The sequence below is a fragment of the Salarias fasciatus genome, chromosome 11, assembly GCF_902148845.1.
Source record: "Salarias fasciatus chromosome 11, fSalaFa1.1, whole genome shotgun sequence".
Lineage (NCBI taxonomy): Eukaryota > Metazoa > Chordata > Actinopteri > Blenniiformes > Blenniidae > Salarias > Salarias fasciatus.
Genome location: NC_043755.1, coordinates 14,993,776 through 15,015,527, shown reverse-complemented (window position 1 = coordinate 15,015,527; position 21,752 = coordinate 14,993,776). Strand labels below are relative to the sequence as shown.

The 21,752-nt window shown below is 42.6% G+C and overlaps 2 protein-coding genes across 2 annotated transcripts in view; both read right to left on the bottom strand.

Annotated features, from left to right (window-relative positions):
• Positions 1-21,752, bottom strand: part of plex9.1 (PML-like exon 9.1) — a 967,154-nt gene that overhangs the window by 809,236 nt on the left and 136,166 nt on the right. The window lies entirely within an intron of this gene.
• smg9 (SMG9 nonsense mediated mRNA decay factor) overlaps positions 14,575-21,752 on the bottom strand; it is a 165,038-nt gene continuing 157,860 nt past the window's right edge. Inside the window, exons 12-13 of the mRNA XM_030103577.1 lie at positions 15,491-15,635; positions 14,575-14,967 (exon numbers count right to left, since the gene is read on the bottom strand). Of these exons, the coding sequence (XP_029959437.1) occupies positions 14,889-14,967; positions 15,491-15,635 (224 nt within the window). The 3' untranslated portion in view covers positions 14,575-14,888. The remainder of the gene's footprint in view (positions 14,968-15,490; positions 15,636-21,752) is intronic.

Here is a 21,752-nt window from a genome sequence, read left to right as displayed (position 1 = left end):
AGAGCTAAAGAGCTAAAGCTAGCCAGCGTATTTGTTTTGAAGTGCTGATTGGCTGAAGTACGCTGTCAGTCAACATCCACAGGGGGAGTTTCAGTGAAACGGAGCGTTTTCTCTTCCAGGTTTCAGAATTAGCCCCAGAAAATCTTTTATTTCACACAAAATGACTTTTCTTTTGCACCAAAAATAAACTATTACCATGTTAATGCCATTTCTAGGGTTTGGACTAGCTAAAAAAGCATGATACAGCCCCTTTAAGTTTCATTTTGTCCACCATTACTCCGCCAGATGCTTAGTGAGCAACAACTGAGCAGGATCTTCCAGAAAGTAAGAAAAGACTGGCTTCTAGCACTGCCACAGCTCCAGGACAGACTCCACCAGGTCAAAGAAACTTAAATTTTACTCGAGCGCTACTAAACGAGCGAGGAAGGAGTTCTCCTCTTCCGTGCACGCAAGCCACAGGCACGAGTTTTTCACTAAGCTGCATTACGCCCAAGGCCTGCAGGGGGCGCTGTTTTGCATAAAATGTGCAAACTCCTTAAGGCACCTTGACAGTTGTGTCATTAAAAACTGTTCCTGAACTGAGAAGCTGTTTCAGTCGTCTCAGAAGCAGAATCAGAAACGGGTTTATTGCTGAGTACAGTAGCCTATATGAGGAATTTGTTTTGGTGGAGGTGCAAACAGACAAAAGAAGGAACTGATTTAAAAAGGCACAAAGCGATGTCCTTAAGCTTGCTTCTTAAGAAGATTTTATTTTTGCTCTTCGGACAAGAAATAAGAAAAAAAAGGCGAGGAATGGGGGGTTTTTTTGCCTGTTTTTTTTTTTTTTTTTTTTTTTTTTTGACTTTCTTGAAAATCATTTTATGTAGTGTGTCACCTGTTAATGAGAAGCAACGGTCCTCGTCCCCCAAACAGTTCAGAGTTTGATTGCAATGTTGTCCCATTGCATCACAAGTGAGACATTTCTTGCCGTTTGGACTGGGGGGGCTGATTGCTGTAAAACAGAGATTAATTTGTTCAATATTGGAGGTGATTACAAAGATCATTTCATGAAAGACTGGTTCTGTTCTATTACACAACTGTTTTCAAGAAGTTCTTCCTGTGATGAAACTCATTATGTGATTCAACAAGAAAGTAAATATCAAGAGACATGAGACAGATTACCAGGAGCAGACTGATTGTTGCAGATGTTTGTGGAGCAGCATTTGGAGGTGAATACAGTTCTTGAAAATCCATAGTTGACTGAACCCTGGAGACACTGATCAGTTGAGGATGAACATCCTCGAAACGAGCTCATTTCATGAACTTCAGAATCTGCAATCCCAAAGACAAAAACTGTTAAATGTGTTTTTTTCTCTCAGAAAAAAATAACAAATTAAAATGAAAAAAAAAGCACCCATGTAGGCAGTCGTCCTCGCAGCAGCACACTGTGAACCTGAAGGGCATTGTTGTATTATGCAGGAGTCATCATCATCCGATTCACAGTGGTAGCACTGCAGGGCATCGCCTGAGAAGACAAACATAAGTTACATAAAAATGTAAAGCATCGAATTTCAATGTATTAAACCTGGACTACATTAATGGGATTTCGAGGAACGGTGTGAATGGACAGCATATAAAAAGCTATTGTGATCATTTGTGGAGCTTCTGCAGATGAGGAGCAGATGAGTGGAACTGACAAATAATTCTAAAAACACAGCAGAACAAAACTTACCTTCAGGAAGAAGAACAACCCCAAGAATAAGTAAAAACTGATACATTCTGTGAAGGTGGGAGCAGCTGAGCTCTTCAGGTCTTCACTGGTGTTTTTATACCTCTCACTCTCTGCTCCTCTCAATAAAGAAGCCACAGACATAATATGGGCAAAACGCCACACCTCTCATCATCAGTAGACTGAACTTCACTCCAAAGTCCAGTCAGCAAATTCAGGGGAAACAAAATGAGTGCACATGCACATCAACCCATGCTTCATGCAGATAGCATAATATAGCTTGCTCTCGATCCATCCAGCACTGCTGGATGTTACTGAGTTTCCAAAATAGCAGGTTATAAAGTCAATTCTTTGAAATCAGGAGCTCTTCCTCTCAACTCAAGCTGCTGAAAAACTCTGTTTTCAGTGGCCTGCTGAAAGCATAATATACTGTCTTTATCTTTCTTCATCAAACTGATCAAATAATGAAAACAACTTCTTCTTAAAAAGATGTAGTTTAATATATAAAGATCTTCACAATGAACCTTTATCAATCTGGAGAAAGATCAACTTATCAAAGAAAAACTGTATTCCACGGCTGAGTTTCCTGCTTCAGTGTCTTCCTATCACAAAACCTTTGAAGTCCTCCAAAAGTTTGGCCCACATGTTTTTAAGGAGTGGTAAACATGCAGTTACCAAGTTAAAAACATGCTGCTCAGTGTGGGGGGAATGGATTTGTCCAAATTAATTTTGGATCATTTTACCTTCTGTCTGGGACATAAAGCTCTGCCACGTCTTTTATGCAAAGCTATTCCAGAACACAGTTTTTATATTTCAGGAAACTCCAGGTTAATTTGATCTAAATGTTCTTTTCTCACATGGGGGTGTCACTGCTTACTTCAGCTCATTAACATTGAATTGAACTGAATTGTATTTTATTATTAAAGTGTCATGCACTCAATGTGCCCAGCCCACATGGGCTTATAAGACACTAAACATCATTGCATAGTGTGCAATCAAATATACAACACATTTTTTTCTCTTGGCCCAAGTTTTGAAAATAAAGTTGGCTGTATGAAAAACTCCCTTTCTAAAACATATTTCCAATTTATCATAATCATTTAAGAAAAAGAAATTATTACAAGACAAACTCATTTTTTTCAGAAAATACATTCCTTAGTTCATCATAGAGAGGACAATGGAACATAAAATGAATCTCATCTTCAGTTTGTTTTAAGTCACAGAGCAGGCGCAATCTCTGTTCCTCAGGTTCACCTCTAAACCTGCCTGTTTCTATGGCCAGAAGTAAAATACCTCAATGTAACTGGGCGCAGAGAGATCTTTGGGTTTTGGATAAATTTTGTTCAACATATTTTTCAACGTCATATGTGTTTTTAAGGCAATAAATTCTTAATTTGGGTTTATTCCATATTTCTGAAAAACATTTTTCTTTATATTCTTGGAAGAATATATGTTTTAACTCTTTAATATTACAACGTAATCTATTATGAAATATATATGACTGATCACAGTTGGAAAACAAAGATCTCACCTCGCTGGCCCAAGGAGATACCTTTGATATTTCCCAGTTGAAAATCTTTTTAGTCAGTCTGTCCTCTGGCATATTTACCAATCTGTTCCAAAGACAAAGCATTTCACATTTATGTCTAACATTTGATGGTTCCCAGCCTATATCTCCACACATAGCAGCTATTGGAGTGCGTTTATGAACTCTCAAAAAAGAGCGAATCGCTCTGTGTTGAACTGTGTCAGAGTTGGTCTGTTCTTTAAAACCCCAGACCCCTGCTGCATCATCTGAGACAGAACACAAGCAAGCTCTGTACAGATGGGTAAAAGATTTAAAGCCTGGGTCTCTACAGTTCTTAACTTTGCTCAGTACAGACCCCAAAGCTCTACCAGCTGAGTCAGATTGAACACCTATGGCTGGTTTAAAGGTTAAATGTTCATCCAATGTCAGGCCAAGGTATTTATACTCATTTGTATATATCAATGGTGTTAAACCAAATTTAAATACAAATGAGTTTCTTTTAACAGTCTGTTTTCTAAAATGTACAATTTGTGTTTTCTCCTGATTAATCCCAAGTCTCCATTTGCAACACCAATCTGACACCTTATTGAACATATTCTGCAGATCTTGTTCACATTCAGCTAATAAAACGACATCATCTGCACATAAAAGAATGCCTACAATCATATCGTTGATTTTAATACCAAGATTCTCTTTTTTAATAAGAGTAGCCAGATCATTGACATAAATAGAGAACAATGTAGGGGACACTATGTCACCTTGCCTGACCCCAAATGGTGTGGAAAACCAGCCTGTTCTAAAGTTATTTATCTGTACACAAGCCGTAGGCATTCGATACAGAGATTTTACTGCCTTATAAAATTTACCGTTTATTCCTGATTTTATGAGTCTATATTCTAGAAGTTCTCTGTTGACTCAGTCGAATGCCTTTTGGAAGTCAATAAAACATGTAAATGTTGGCTTGTTTTTTTGAAATCTTGTTCTGATTGAAGTAACTGAATAAATGTGGTCTATACAGGCCCTTTGCTTACGAAAACCATGTTGCTCATCTCCAAGCAATCCAGTTCTTTCTAAATGGGCATTTAATCTATTATTTAAGAGAGCAGAATATAGTTTATATACATTACTGATAAGACTTATCCCTCTGCAACTGAGTGGTGATTTGGGGTCATTTCTAGATGACTTAGGTATAGGCTTTATAATAGATTTACACCACTGTGTCGGAATAACACTATGATTGAAACAAAATTGGAATAGTTGAAACAAAGTTTTAAATAATTTTGGTGCCTTAAGAACTTCATAAGAAATCTCATCTATTCCGGTTGCTTTCTTTAATTTCATCTTACTGATGACTGTTTTAACCGCCTCGGCAGTAAAATTGGCATTCAAATATAAATTACAACAAAAAGATTTGACATTCATTTCATCCTCCAATATTGCTTTTAAATCCTTTGCCATATTTAGGAAATTATCATCAAAGGATAAATGATTAGCTCCTGAGAATAAATCACCAATATCTTTTTCCCACCTGCCAAGAACCACATTAATGTCAGAACTGCAGTCACTCTTTTCGACCACTTTCTTGTCTCTTTTTCTCGTGATCGGGCCACCTGCTTCAGTCATACCAGTGTCCAGCTCAACCACGTGTTTAGAGCAAATTGTGACTTTCAAATAAAATTATAACCATATTTTTATGCAAATCCGTTTCTCCGGTACTCACACACACCATGCAACGCCGAGGCATGGGCAGTCTGAAAAAACACATGCTTCAACCTCACATTCAGGAAGTCAACAGGTCACTGAAACGAGCTATGCATGGGTGTTGAACATTAAACCTTAAATAATATTTTATAATATCTATTAATGTGTAAATTCATTGATTTATTCTCCTTATGGAGCTGTTGCCAGAGACTCAGGAGCTGAATGTAAAAGTCCTGGTGATCATGAAAAGCCTTTATCAGGTGGAAAATATAGTGGAGTTTCTCTCATTGTAATCACAGGAATTTATCAAGAACACTTATCAATCTTCTCTCAATCATCTCAGCATTTGAATGACTCCCTCCTGGTTGCTGACTTCACTGCCCTGCAGACAAGACAGGTGTAGCACTTCTCCCTCGACAGACTGGTCAGAGTCTGATAAAATCCACTCTTGGTGTGTGACATCGGTGGGAACTGTTCTGTTGGCTGGCGTCCAGGTGTTTTGCCGGGTTATACGCTGAGTGGCCGGCTCCACCTGCTGGGGGAGCTCTCACTCTCTGAACAGGGTATCATGAAGATGTTTGAACTCTGAGCAGATATCCAGCCGATAAAAACACACTGCTAGAAACTAAGGACGCTGACTGCAAAGCTAAAGATCAGAACCTGAAAATTGTGTGAGAGTCATAGGTCTGTCACAGATATGTCATCCATTTGGGAGGACTTCTTATAATCCACTCTCTCCAGGGCCCTTGCATATGAGGACTGAACGTGGATCGCAATCGGATTGATAAAAAAAAAAAAAAAAACACAAATGTAAATTGAGCTACAGAGGGACAAACAGCCATGTACTCTCACACCTCAAGGCTATTTAAGGTCGCCAATCATCCGGACATGCATGTTGTAGACTATGGGAGGAAGCTGGAGTAGCTGGAGGGAGTCATTCACAGAAAACAATAAAACAACACTTCTGCTGTGCAGCACCATGGACAAGAGATCAAATTAAGGAAGTGTCATACTTTCATTGTTGCAGAGGTCACCCTCACAGCAGTCAAGAGTAGCTCGGGATTCGTCAATTGTCATGTTTAAGTAAGAGCACATCTCCTTCGAAGCACAACCCTTCAGTGTCGAAGTCGTCCCGTCGCTGTGGCTGCCTGAGAAAATGAAAGAGACGATAACATTTCTGCAACTTTCAAATTTTATGACTAAACCTAGAATTTCCTTTAGTCAGAGAAAATAAACGTAGCTCATAGAAAGTTATTGCAACAATCCTGATTAGTGCACTTCAAAAACACCCCTATTTAAACAGTGATTACAAATATTTCATCAAATTTTCTTGTTTTGTACACAGCCCTGAAAAATACACAGGTTTTTAAATGAGTTTTACCTGCTCAAAAAGTTTAATCGAGCGTTTAAACTTGTTCCACATGTGCATGTAAAGGCAATATGCACTCGCTTAAAAACGGGACTTGCTTTACTGTATTTTATGTTGGCCGGGCGCTTTGAGTCTTGCAGCTTCTGTTCATGCAGGAAAGCATGTAGTGAAACTTGACAGTTATTACAGTTTTTCACAATTGCTAAAACACTAAACCCCATTGCCTGAACCAAACTCTCAGTGGCCTAAACTCATTTTTCGAATCAAACACTCTTTCGGCAAAAACTTAAACACTGTTCAGGTCCTATGCTCAATTTGCAAAACCCATCTGCTCTTTTTTGCAAAACCTTAGACACATTCTCAGTCACTAAACACATTTCACAACATTTTTGCAAAATTGTACTCACTGGCAGCAAAATGTGAACACAACTCCAACACAACTGTCACCTTTTACACACAACAACTCAAAACTGAACACACATATTTCTAATGATGTGATCAGACCAAGTGTGCACAAAGACAAGATGCTGGAGACTGAATCTCCAGGACCGTGACCATGCAGTAGTGTGCTTTTGTTTTGTTTGTTTTGTATTTACTTTTTGTTATGACGGTCAATTTAGATATCACTTTGACTTAGATGGGTTTTTTTTTCTAAATGCATTTCAAATACCGTACGTAAAATAAAAATTTTCTGTGCACTACACACTCTGAAAACTGCTGGGTTACTGTAAAAATAACCCACATTGGGTGAAATTGCTAACCCAGCGCTGGGCCCAAAAGGGACTGAGCCAATGCTGGGTTATTTCTACCCAGCTGTTTGGGCTGAAGATTTGACCCTGATGCTGGGTCAAGATTTATCAGCGGGTCTGGGAAAGTTACTTTACAGTAAAAATGTAAACCCTCAGAATTCAGAAACACGTGCCCTCTGCCATGCAAGGCTGTCAAACCCTCCACTGGAAGCCAGCTGGGGTTCAGTGCAGTTCATTGACATGTAGAGGAAAAGATTTGATCTAACAACCTTTCAATTGCTAGCCAACCACTCTACCAACTGAGCCACAGCCACACATGAGTATAACTAGGGGGATGTCATATGTCTTTTCCTTCTTAGCCATTGCAATAATCTTCTGTGAGAACACAGGACTCCAGTTTTCTGTTGCGTTTGTTGCCAGAAGTCTCCAGATGCAAGAAGGAGAAGGAGTTGCAGGAGTGTTCAAAATGGTGATTTTGTTCAAATCATCAATTCACTCTGCTGGGTCGACACAATTCATCTAATTTGGGGTAAAAGTGACCCAATCTGCACAAAATCTAGGGCTACCCAGGAAATGGGTTGGGAAAATAACCCAGCAGGTTTAAAAGTGTGGACTGCTGCTGTGTCCTCAGTTATTTCATGTAGTGTCTAATGAATGATCTGAGGTGAACATGTTTTTACCTGCTGTGTGTAAGATCTGAACGCATAGTGTGGTTTTAATCACAAGAGAACTGGTTTTGAGGCGATAATTCGATTTTGACAGAAATGTCTGAGGTTTTTGTGAATGTAGTGTGGATTTTTGGATTTGTGTTTAAGGTTTTGAGAAAATGGATGGAGGTTTCAAGAAATGTGTTTTAGCAATTGTGAAAAACTGTAAACTTGTGTGATTAAAAACTGTTCTTGAAATGAGAAATTATTGAACTCGTCTCATTCTTCCAATTATAAAATAATGTTATTCTTATTCTGGGATTTCAACCAAACCATTGTGATTCCTTGTACCTGGTAACTGTAGCTCATGATGAGCTGAGATATCTTCCTGAGAAATGGTTTGACTTTAATTCTTTGAAGAAGCTTCATTTTCTTGAGCAAAGTTTGCTTCTTAAGAACATTTTTTCTCTTTAGAAAAGAAATAACAAAAAAGTGTGAGGAATAAGTGTTTTTTATTTAACTTTCTTGAACATCTTTTTGTGCATTGTGTTACCTCTTTGTGTGATGCAGCGGTCCTCGTCCCCCAAACAGTTCAGAGTTTCATTGCAATGTTGTCCCGTTGCATCACAAGTGAAACATTTCTTGCCATTTGGACTGGAGGGGCTGATTGCTTTGAAAAAGAGATTCATTCATTCAGTAGAGGAGGTGATTACAAAGATCATTTCAATTAAAGACTGGTTCTGTTCTATTGCACAACTGTTTCCAAGAAGTTGTTCCTGCGATTAAACTCATTATGTGATTCAACAAGAAATTAAATATCAAGAGACATGAGACAGATTACCAGGAGCAGGTTGATTATTGCAGAGGTCGGTGGAGCAGCATTTGAAGATAAAAGCCTCTCTGTAATGACCATAGTTGAAAGAACCCTGGAAACACAGTTCAGATGAGGATGAACAGCGTCTCCCGCTATACTCATGAACTTCAGAACCTGCAATCCAAAAGACAGAAACTGTTAACCCTTTAAGCTCAAGGCCATTTTCGCCTAAAAGTTCAACTGAAGACGTACCCAAAGTAAAGTGAATGCTGTTCTTGAACTGTTTGGAGTACATGCATGGTTGGGGTCTCATTTGAAAGCTGACAACCTGTATTTTCACCCAGTGCAGTCAGAATTACTCTAGGTGCTACTGGCACAGAGTTATTTATGTTGCAGCACACTGAATTAGGATGATTTTCATTCTCGCCTGAATTTTTTTCCTCATAAAACACCTGGAAATAAGTGTGGAAGCACTGTGAGAGCTTGAAAACACAATTTTGCTAAAGCCTGGGGTCTTACATAGTTCAGGTCAAAATGTCAGAGCAGTATGACAAGAAAAAAGTGTTTCACACATGTATTTGTACTGCTATGCCCCGGCGGTGTCAATTTTGGACATCCTCTGTATACCTTCTGGATGCCCTCTGTACAATGGTATATGTTGGTTTTTGGCCCATTTTTACATTATTTTCACTCCAATAACTCATAAAGTACTCAAAAATTCACTTCAGATAGGCTTCAGTGTGGGATAAGGCACTCAGATTGAGAGGAGCAGGGACAGACAGCAGGTGCATCCCTCAGCAGATGTCTGAGAAGTCACAAAACCCCGCCAGCGGGCCAGCCAGCCATTCAGCAAGCTCATTGGCTACCAGCCCTGTCAGTCAAATGTTTCTACCGACGTGATTGGCTCAGAATACGTTGATGACGAGTGATGACGACCGATGACGTAGGTCCATCAGTCTCGGCAGCGGTTGGCTGGTTAGCCATCGGAGGGAGGGATGAGTCACTTGATTGGTTGAAATATGACGAATAAGCAACGGAAACCGATCAGTCGCCATATTGGATATCCTCAGCACAAGGGAGAGACGTCTGGATGTTTTTATCTGATAAAAAAAATGGATTATTATCGGACGCGCACGGTGGCGCGTCTAATTCTGGATTATTTGCTTATTTCAAGACATGTTTTGGACAAAAGGCTATACTTTCCAGCTTTGTCTGGATGCATACGTTTGTACTGTGGCAGTTTTTGCGGGATTTTCTGGATTATGGATCGTCTGTGATCAGTTATGAGCCTCCAAAGGTGAGTTGCGCTGTTTACTTAATTTGCTGTACGTTGGATAAATGTGTTTATACTACCCGCTGTGGTAATCACATCTGAAAGTGGTTTATACCAGTGGATTCATGAGAATATCAGCTTTCTAACGGTACATAGTACGTCTGTGGAATATGCAAAATGCGTCTGGATAATTGATAAATGCATCGGGAGAAGTTGATGGGCCCGCCGGCGGGCCGGTCTGAGTTTAAGGGGTTTGTTTGGTAAAAAAAAAAAGAAGTAACAATTTAAAATGAAAAAAAAGTACCTGTGTAGGCAATACACCTGAAAGCATTACAGTGTGGACTTGAATCGCATTCTTCTATTATGCAGGAGTCATCCGATTCACAGTGGTAGCACTGGAGGGCATCGCCTGAGAAGACAAACATAAGTTACATAAAAATGCTAATCCAATAGCATCTAATTTCAAAGTATTAAACCCTGGACTACATTAATAGGAATCATTTTTAGACTTTCTGAAGATGAGGAACAGATGAGTGGAACTGACAAATAATTCTGAAAACACAGCAGAGCAAAACTTACCTTCAGGAAGAAGCACAACCCCAAGAATAAGTAAAAGCTGATACATTCTGTGAAGGTGGGAGCAGCTGAGCTCTTCAGGTCTTCACTGGAGTTTTTATACCTCTCACTCTGCTCCTCTCAATAAATAAGCAACAGACATAATATTGGCAACAACGCCACACCTCTCATCATCGGTAGACTTAACTTCACTCCAAAGTCCAGTCAGCAAATTCAGGAAAAACAAAATGAGAACACGTGCACATCAACCCATGCTTTATGCAGATAGAATATTATAGCTTGCTTTAGATCTGTCCCAGCACTGCTGGATGTCACTGAGTTTCCAAAAGTCAATTGTTTTCAGTGGCCTGCTGAAAGTATAACATATACTGACTCATATACTGACTTTATCTTTCTTCATCAAACTGATCGAATAAAGAAAACAACTTATTCTTAAAAAGATATACTTTAATCAATAAAGATCTTTACAATGAACCTTTATCAGTCTGGAGAAAGATCAGCTTAAAGAAGAACTGTATTCTACAGCTGTATTTCCTGCTTCAGTGTCTTCCTGTCACAAAACCCCTGAAGTCCTCCAAAAGTTTGGTCCACATGTTTTTAAGGAGTGGTAAACATGCAGTTACCAAGTTTAAAACATGCTGGTCAGTAAGGGGGCAATGGGTTTGTCCAAACTTATTTTATATCACTTTGCTTTCTGTCTGGGACATAAAGCCCAGTGGACTCTGACCCTCATTTATGCATTGTTATTTCATATCACAGTTTTTATATTTGAGGCAACTGCAGGTTTATTGGATCTGCAGATCTGAACATTGATCACTTGCCAATTTTATTTACACCCTCAAATCCCTGATGACCCAGAGTCCAGACCAGGAACCAACAGCAGAGCCGCAGTCTTTCAGGCTTCTCTGCTGCTTCCTCGCATCTGTCACCCTCCAACAACCAAACATTTATTTATCCTACAGAGACTGTGTCTGTGCCCCGAACACTTTATTCAAGACAAAAACAATCCCACAGGAGAGGAGTTGATCTTAGAAATGTCATCAAATCGAAACAAAATCTACAGTCGAACATAATCACACAGTCGTCAAATGTGGAATTCATGTCCGATCCCTCTCCTCCAAATCTTAACTTTGATAAATGATCATACTTTTCATTTATTAAACCTCACTGAATTCTGGTTCAAGAAGGAAGAATATCTTCGTATAAATGAAAAAACACCAAATACACATAGTAATGTAAAGAGGCGGTGGAGTCACGTCTATTTTCAACTCTAATCTTCTTATTCGGCCCTGAAATAAAACTAAACAGAAATCCTTCAAAAGTCTCTCTTGGAAACGGTTCCAGTAAGTCAAACTAAGTTGCTAATAAATAATTTGCCCACTATGTTTCACAAAATTATTTCATTTTAATTTCATGCATGTTGATCATTTGACTATTCATTTATAACTATAGCTGTACAGTGCTATAATGTACTCATAATGTGTTATACAGAGGTGCTTCAAGTAGTGTTACCATTATTTTCATGGATGAGGCTGGGTTTACTGTAATGTGGTCAAGAGGAGGTGCAGGGTAAGAAATATCATCGGCCAGCGGGCCATTGATAGGGTCCCCGGCCAGTGTGGTGGGAGCCTAACCGTGTGTGGAGCAATAAATCACCATGGTGTCCTGCACCGCCATGTACATCTTGGTGCCTATAACACAGACTTGCTGCTGGCCTTCCTTGATGACCTCCACGAACAACTTGTTCCACTAGATCACACTAATGATCCTCAAAGAATTACTTATGTTGTCCTCTGGGACAGTGTGCCTTTCCACCGGGCTCTGCTTGTACCTCACTGGTTCCAGGACCAGCCACACTTTACAGTGTTATTCCTCCCACATTACTCTCCATTCCTCAACCCCATAAAGAAGTTCTTCTCTGCTTGGAGGTGGAAGGTGTATGAGTGAAACCCCCAGACCCAGGTGCCACTGGTCCAGGCCATGGAAGGAGCCTGTGGTGACGTCAGCCTCGAGTCCATTCAGGGATTCATGCACCTCTCAAGGCGGTTCTTCCAGACACGTCTCCATAGGGAGAACATGGCCTGTGATGTGGACGAGGCCCTCTGGCCTGACAGAAACCAAAGGCATGATGATGCTTGATCATGATGATTCCTCAACTATGTCCAAAAATAAAACATTTTTGGCTGCATATTTGTGTGCTGTTTAAAGTTTCAATTTTTTTTAATGAAAAAAGTAGGCTACATTGAGTCATTTTTACGAAAGGAGAAATATCTTATTTTCAGCAGTCACTGTCATTCATATGGTATGTTCCATTTTACAGTAGTGTTTTCAGATTTAAACTAATGTAATGCAGGACGAGAAATTCCGTCTGTCCAGCAGAGTGTAGCGGTCGACTGTGTCAACAGCAGCAAAGATCCATGAACACTGAAACCAAAGCTCCACGCGTTTCACTGCTCACACAGGTCAGTCAGCAGATAACAGACACAGACACGTGCTGCTTTGGTGCTGTGCTTTGAGCCAACACCAGATTGAAAAACACTGAAAGGGTGTTTCCTTCCAAAAAAGTATTTAGCTGTCGAGAGATATTTTTTTTAAAAAAAATCAAGACACTTAATTATTGACTGGTGCATCCAAATTATTTTGGGAAAAGGTGCTCGTCTGAAGGGAGCTGTTGACTATTTGTAGTTTGCTGTACATCTGAAGCATCACAGTTAAAACCATCCTTAAAACATAGCATGTGCAGTGTCCAGACTGCATGTGTGCAAGATTCACTGTCTAAAGGCTGAAAATGCACCAGATTAGAAAAAATACTTCAGTATCAGGATTGAATTGCATTCTTTTCTGTACAATGCGTGGGAGTGAAATAGGAAGCAAAATGTTCTTTGTTTTTGACTTTTTTGATTGAGAAATTGAGGAAATATTTGAACTGAGGAACAGGAACACATCAAAACAGTCGACTGCAAACTAGAATTTACAGCCAGGCAAAAGAAACGTGATTGGAAGTCGAGCCAAGGTGTGGTGAATGTAATGCGTCATTCTGGAGCGGTGAAACTTACAGGTTGTTTTACTGGAAGCATCATTGTGTGATTTAATATTCAGTCAGGTACAATAAAATCTCACACCACACAATAAAGCCTTTATCTTTTTATTATTTACGATAACATTGACCCTCCATTTTGTTTATGTTCATTTGGCAAAATAATGTTTTGTTTCCTATTTTTCCTGTGAATTCAGTCATGCTTTTGCTTCTTTGTTCTGATCTACAGAATGCAAAACTGCCACAGTAAAGAAATTGTTTTCTGAGCTGTTTATAGGATAGTTTAATGTTAATATGAGATAGCTGCAGCATGAGTAGCTCCAATTAAACATTATAAAAATAACGCCTCTTTTCAATTCCGTATTGGTTGGTTGCAAAAGTCCATAATTTTAAGAAAATATTTGAACTCAGGAACACTTTAAAAGCATTTGATGAGCTTGCAAACACTGACACCTTACAATGAGACAAAAGAACAATGAATGCTTCACCCAGGTATCCTGACTGGAAAGCATTGTTTCTGGAGGAATGAAAGTCACGAGCTGATTTTACTGTCGGTACTGTTGCATAATGCAATATTCAGTCAAGTAACTGCAATCAATAATTTTCTTATCTGTTTATCTCTCTCCATGGCATCGATAACATGTGCACCAATGGTGCACAAAGACCATGACCGCACCCAGATCATCATTCCCCATTTATTACTGAAGCACACTAAAACTCCACTCTCCTTGTGTTGTTGAGGACTGTGTGAACATGTTTCTCTGAATCGTCTTTGTTCAGAAATCCTTCAATTGTTGCAATATTTTCCAGATGGCAGTTTGCTAATTTTGTTATTGTCTTAATGCAGTTGTTGAATTTCAGATCCAAGTCCTTAATTACACCCAGATATCTCAACTGATTTGTTGTTACGCGTGACATGGAGTTTTACTGGAAGCACCATTGTATGATTGAATATTCAGTCAGGTCTAATAAAATCTAACACCACACAATAAAGCCTTTATCTTTTTATTATTTATGATGATATTGACCCTCCATTCATATACAACAAATAATTAACTTTTTTTTTTTCACGTTCCAAATGCTCCTGCGGCGCACAAACATCTTCACCACCCACACACACCATCATTCCACATTGATGGCGATCAGATAAAGTGTTTTTTAATCACATCTTGTCCAGACATGAGTCAGACTGTGGGTTTCCATTGTCTTTCACTCTCAGCACTTCTGCGTTTGGCGGGACTGAGCCCGTTGATACGACTTGATGCAGCGGACAGGAAACATTTTTACACGTCAGTCTAGATCATTTCATTCTTGTTCCACACATTGAAAAATGTGGTTCACAGAATGACAATAATCATTATAGCCCGTCGTCACTTCTCCGTCCTGCAGGGTTGCCACAAACGGCTCAGACTTTCGACCATGTGCTTCCCTGTCAGTGGCGAGCCGTCCAGACAGAAGAGGACGCAGCATCGTGGTCCTTGAGCCGTTAGCAGAGCAGGCGGCTGTATTCAGAGAGAGCCGAAGACTTCTTCACTCCATCCCATATGCGAGCTGCATAGTGAAACCTGTGAAAACACAACATCGATATGTGAGGATGAACTTAAAGGGTCTCTGTAAGGATTTGCTGTGGACTAAATATAATGCATTACAAGTGAAATAAGCTGATGTGTTGTCTAATATCTCACAGAATTTAGACTTTTAACAGGTACTAAAAGAACGTCCCACATCACTTCCGTCCCTGCTTCTCTTCACTGGTTACCACTGGGATTACTTACACTCCTCCTCACAACACTCAGAAATGGTTTCGATACAGGGAAGTTGCAGAGAAAATGAACTCAGGAAGAGGTGTGGCAGACCAAAAACCACAGCAGAATCAGAAGATAAAAGTCAGAGTGCACAACTTAACCATTCTAATACCAAGTAAGTCATTTCAAATCCATCGCATGAAGACGATCATTTTATTTTGGAAGGTCCTGAGCTACAGGAGGCTATAATTGTATTAAGTTTCTGTGTAAATTTTACATTGCAATAACATTTTCAAATGAGTGTTTCAAATGGAAAGCGCTCAGAGACATGGTGGATTGTTACCAGTTTTTTTCAGTGAGGATGGTGTGTGACAGCTGGCAGCAGGGCATCGCCAGTATCTGACTGCGGAGTTTTGAAATCATGGTGGGGAATGACGGGTGACCCCTGTACCCAGGGAGCAGAGAGAAGAGCGGGTACGTCCCCAAACCTAAAACAGATCCCCCAAAAAAAACATTTATTCAATCAAATGCAACACCCAAGAGGACTATTTTAGAAAATATCTTCTCTGGAACCTGTTTTCGTTAGATTATCCTCCCCATCAATCTCCTGCACAGGAAGGAGGAACATGTTAACCTCAGGTGACAGGAAGTCCTGGCCCAGGCCCGGGAAGATGTTGCAGTCCAGCATGGACAACGTTCCTGAAAACAAACCGCACCGTGCACGTTGAGCGTGTGTGGAGGAGTTCTGCACTGCTCGTGCCAACAAGCACAACGTGCATCGGCTGTTGGCATAAACACAACTGTTTGTGGAATCAACAAAGAAATCTGACTAATAATAATTTGTAAATTAGTAGTAAAATTGTGTAATTATAATGTTGCTTATTGTTTAATCTTAATTTTTTTGTAAATAAATGTAATTTCTGCGTTTTCTTTGAGAGATTCATGCACATCTCTGAAAAGTCATTCCAATTATCAGTTACTTAAACATTCACAACATAAAGCATGTTTTACATTTTAATTTTGATAAACACATCCGCAGGTTAGTAAAATCTTGTTTGATCAAATAATATTCTAAAGGAGGAGCAGGAGATGTCAGAAAAGTTACCACAGGGATAACTGGCTTGTGGCGGCCAAGTATTCATAGCAACGTCGCTTTTTGATCCTTCGATGTCGGCTCTTCCTATCATTGTGAAGCAGAATTCACCAAGGGTTGGATTGTTCACCCACTAATAGGGAACATGAGCTGGGATTAGACCGTCGCGAGACAGGTTAGTTTTACCCTACTCATGATGTGTTGTTGCAATAGTAATTCTGGCCCATGGCAGGGTCTCCCATGGCAAACAGGTCCTGTGTGATGGGTCAGACTAAGGACAGGTCAAAAGCTCCTATGATGAACTTACAATCAAGGTCCGTGACGTCGCCCGGTATGGCACAGCCGGGGCCCCACCCTGGAACCAGGCCTGGGGTTGGGGCTCGCAAGCGACCGCCTGGTGGCTGGGCCTTTGTCTTCGGGGCCCGGCCAGGCTCAGCCCGAGGGGTGACGTGGGCCAGCCCTCCGGTGGACCCACCACCCGCAGAGGGAACCGTAGGGGCCAGGTGCAATGTGGATTGGGTGGCAGCTGACGGCAAGGTGCCTGGCGACCCGATCCTCAGACACAGAGACTAGCTCGAGGGACATGGAATGTCACCTCGTTGGGGGGGAAGGAGCCCGAGCTTGTGAGGGAGATCGAGAGGTATCGGCTTGATATAGTGGGGCTCCCCTCCACACATAGCCAGGGCTCTGGAACCCAATCTCTCAAGAAGGGCTGGACTCTCCACTTTTCTGGCATTGCCAGCGGTGAAAGGCGGCAGGCTGGTGTGGGTTTGCTTATAGCCCCACAGCTTAGCCGCCATGTGTTGGAGTTCACCCCAGTGAACAAGAGGGTCGCATCTCTGCGCCTTCGGGTCGGGGATAGGTACCTCACTGTTGTTTCAGCTAACCGGCCGAATAGCAGTGCAGTGTACCCGGCCTTCTTGGAGTCCCTGGGAGGGGTGCTGGACAGCGCTATGACTGGGTACTCCACTGTTCTACTGGGGGACTTCAATGCCCGGGCAGCGACAGTGAGACCTGGAAGGGGGTGATTGGGACGCATGGCCTCCCCGATCTGAACCCGAATGGGTGTTCTGTTATTGGACTTCTGTGCTAGCCACAGTTTGTCCATATCAAACACCATGTTCGAGCACAGAGGTGTCCATAAGTCCACTTGGCACCAGGACACCCTAGGTCGGAGGTCAATGATCAACTTTGTTGTCGTGTCATCTGACCTCCGGCCGAGAGTTTTGGACACTCGGGTGAAGAGAGGAGCAGAGCTATCGACCAATCACCACCTGGTGGTGAGTTGGATTCTCTGGCGGAGGAGGAAACCGGACAGACTTGGCAGACCCAAACGTGTTGTGAGGGTCTGCTGGGAACGTCTGGCGGAACCCTTTGTCAGCATGGTTTTCAACTCCCACCTCCAGGAGAGCTTCTCTCATGTCCTGAGGGAGGCAGGGGACATTGAGTCCGAGTGGACCATGTTCTCCACCTCCATTGTTGAAACAGCTGCTCAGAGCTGTGGTCGTAAGGTCTCTGGTGCCTGTCGTGGCAGCAACCCCCAAACCCGGTGGTGGACACCGGAACTAAGGGCTGCCGTCAAGCTGAAGAAGGAGTCCTATCGAGCCTTGTTGGCTTGTGGGACTCCAGAAGCAGCTGACGGGTACCGGCAGGCCAAGAGAACTGCAGCCCGAGTGGTTGTAGAGGCAAAAACTCATGTCTGGGAAGAGTTCGGGGAGGCCATAGAGGAGGACTACCGGTCACCCTCAAAGAAATTCTGGCAAACCGTCCGGCGCCTCAGGAGGGGAAAGCAGGTCTCCACTAACATTGTTTACAGTGGAGGTGGGGAGTTGCTGACCTCAACTGGGGATATCATAGGACGGTGGAAGGAATACTTCGAGGACCTCCTCAATCCCATCACCACGTCTTCCATGGAGGAAGCAGAGGCTGAGGTCCCAGAGGTGGACTCGTCGGGGAGCGCAGGATTTCATCTCTGCTTTTTGCAGATGATGTTGTCTTCATCGAACCCGGACCTACAGCATGCACTGCGGCGGTTCGCAGCCAAGTGTGAAGCGACAGGGATGAGGATCAGCACCTCCAAATCCGAGACCATGGTCCTCGAACAGAAGAGGGTGGCTTGCCCTCTCCAGGTCGGTGGAGAGACTCTGGCCCAAGTGGAGCATTTTAAAGGTGCTGTAGGCAGGATTTTGCTAGTCAATGCTAATTTTTCTGTGTTTTCTTTGGATTAAATGTTAGAGTATCCATTGATGATCCTTTAGGAGTGTAGCATAATTGCACTACCGCGAGGGCGCAGCGTTTCCATCTGTCTCTGTTCTGAGCTGAAAAGGAATCTCCACAGCTCCAGGTATCTTTGACCAATCAGAAGAGCCCCTGAGGCTCTAACCGTGATTGGTCGAGGGGCGTTCGTCGCACGTTCTTGTGGGAGGGGCTTAACTTGCGTGATGGCGTTATGTCAGAGAAAACAGGACAGGATTGGCTGTGCTGGGTTTCAAATTGCCTTCTTAGATGGGTCAAATCGCCATCTTGCTTAGGTAACCCTAAGCAAGATGGCGGGGATGCAGAATCCTGCCTACAGCACCTTTAAGTATCTTGGAGTCTTGTTCACAAGTGAGGGACGGATAGAACGTGAGATTGACAGGCAGATCGGTGCAGCGTCTGCAGTGATACAGTCGTTGTATCAGTCTGTTGCTGAGCCGAAAGGCAAAGCTCTCGATTTGCCGGTCAGTCTACGTTCCCACCCTCATCTATGGTCATGAACTTTAGGTCATGACCAAAAGGACAAGATCCCGGATACAAGCGGCTGAAATGAGCTTCCTCCGTAGGGTGGCTGGGCGCTCCCTTAGAGATAGGGTGAGGAGCTCAATCATCAGGGAAGAGCTCGGAGGAGAGCCGCTACTCCTCCACATCAAGAGGGACCAGCTGAGGTGGCTCGGGCACTTCTTCAGGATGCCTCCTGGACGCCTCCCTGGGGAGGTGTTCCGGGCATGTCCCACCGGGAGGAGACCCGAGGGAAGACCCAGGACACGCTGGAGAGACTGAAGCTGAATCCCATTTTACCCCTTAGCCCTCCCCCTTGGCTCTTCCCCTCATTGTGCGCATTCACGTGGAGAGGTAGCAGTGTCCCAATTCTTATTACGACGGAGGGGTCGGGCCAAGAAGGAGGGCCAGTCACCCCTCCAAAAGGAGATTCTCCCAAGGCTCACTCCAAATGGAGGGTTATGATCTAGTGGCGGCTGGTGGCGAGGGGCGCTTGTTTTGTAAGCCCACACGTCAGTGGCGGCCGGGGTTAATTCACTTCTGCATTGGCCGGGGACGCTCATTTCCACACCCGCGCATTTCAGGCGCATTCCAAACACAACAGATAGACGATTATTTTCAATAAACTGGTTTCTTCAACACTGCCCGCCTGGAATCCGCGGTCGGGAAACGAGCGCCCCCGCCAATGTGAAAGTGAACTAACCCCGCCCGCCAAGCGAACAAAACAAGCACCCCTCGCCACTGGCCACCACTGGATGACAGATTTCTCAGAAAGTCTTCCATGATCGGCAAGATGGCGGCATCCGCAACGAAAGAAGTTCATCAATGTCAGTATTTTGTCAATTAATAAAGTTTTAAAGTGTAAGAAAAACATTCTTCTTCGGCAAACAATTGTCGCATCTACCTACGTCATCGGCAGCGGCGACTACTGATGACATACGCGATTGTCGGAAGGGTGTCCCAATTCGGAGGGGTTTACTTTCGCCCCTACCCCTTAGCACTCCGTTTCATAGGGGTAGGGCCAAGGGGGAGGGCTAGAAAGAGAAATGGGATTGGGCCTGTGTCTCTCAACTGGCCTGGGAACGCCTTGGGACCCTACCGGAAGAGCTAGAGGAAGTGTCTGGGGACAGGGAAGTCTGGGCATCTCTGCTCAAACTGCTAGCCCCGCGACCCGGTCCCGGATAAGCGGTGGAAGATGGATGGATGGATGGATGCATATTCTAAAACACTGTCATCTGGATTTTCATGACATAAATCAAAATTAGATATAAAAAAAATTACAAAGAAAAAAGCTTGAAATTCTATTCTTATTTCTTGATATCTTAGAAAGTGGAAAATGATTTATTGCCCTTAACACAGAACATAATAAAACATGAGTGTGATCCTGCTCATGCTGCAACTGCACCTTTGTATTTCAGATGAGAATGGGCCATGAGTTTATCCACCACCAAATGCATGTTCTTCACTTTTCTCGGACTGAAATCATCCCGTCCGGCTTTATTCTGGAGGAACACTGTGAGACACAGATTTAAACAGTCACTCAAGTTGACCTTGGTCGGCATGTGAGATCAGCTGTTTCTGAATCAAACAGGCACCTATGTGAGGATAATACTCGGCGCCGTCGTCGCTGCCCGAGGAGCCGGTGCTGTCATAGCTTGCAGAAGGCATGGGAGGTTTCAGCATCTCAGCAGTCTGAAGAAATCTGTTTATGATCAAATAAAAGACGTTTGTCAGCCAGACAATCATCTTACACTTATAAAGAAGCATGATGGGCCCGAGAGGTTATGTTTGATCATAAATACCCAACCATTGGTGTCGCCTCATGGGTTTATTTCTCATTTGCCTAAATTGAGGACTGGCTCCTTTTTCTCGACTGAATTTGGTTAAATTTCATTGTTTACAAATGTGTCAAACAACGAATATGAAAAGTTGCTCATTCACCTCGCGTGGCAACAGGTGAGTGATTTAATACACAAACATTTCTGTTGCCTTGTTTTTCAAGTTTTTAATTCAAAATTACAAGGACTTGAGGTGCAACAAGCCAACTTTTGATTAGAGAAGGTCGTCCAGTGGTGTAGTGTTTCGCACTGTCACCTGATGAATGAATGAATGAATGAATGAATGAATGTCAGAACTGCAGACAGCAGCAACACAGTGGGTCTGACTCTGTCTGGATTGGCTGTTTACACTACTAACTGAAAGAAAGGCATGATCGCGCTTATGAAACATTTAAGGCAAATATCCTTTTCAGATGCAGCCTGGAATGCTTCACATTCCTTTGGGGAGAAGAGGAAGCTCCGGTCAAAGCCTGATCAGTCAGCAGCTCGAGGATCCAGATATAACACTCACTTGTAAAGGTTCAAGTCAGTGAACCAGTCTTGAACCACAATCACCACATGGCACACAGTGAAGAGGAAGGCGGCGATCTGAAGAGACTGTGGACAAACCACAGGAGGACAGTCAATGTGTCTGTGGTGCCAAACCATCACAAAACACTGAATCACACGTTTGAAATCACTGATGAGTCCATCAGGGTTTCACTGGAGTTGTTGGCCAATGTCGCCCACTACTGGCCAAACACATACTTGCATCTCTATGTCGGTATTAGATTAGATTAGATTAGTTTATTTGAGAGGGGACCCCAGTTGGAGATGATAGTTGCCGTGGAGATGACCTCAACGGAAGCAGTCCAGAGGTGAGGCGGGGTGGCATTGGGAGAGAGAGGGAGGGAAATACATTAGCAATCCTTTGGCCT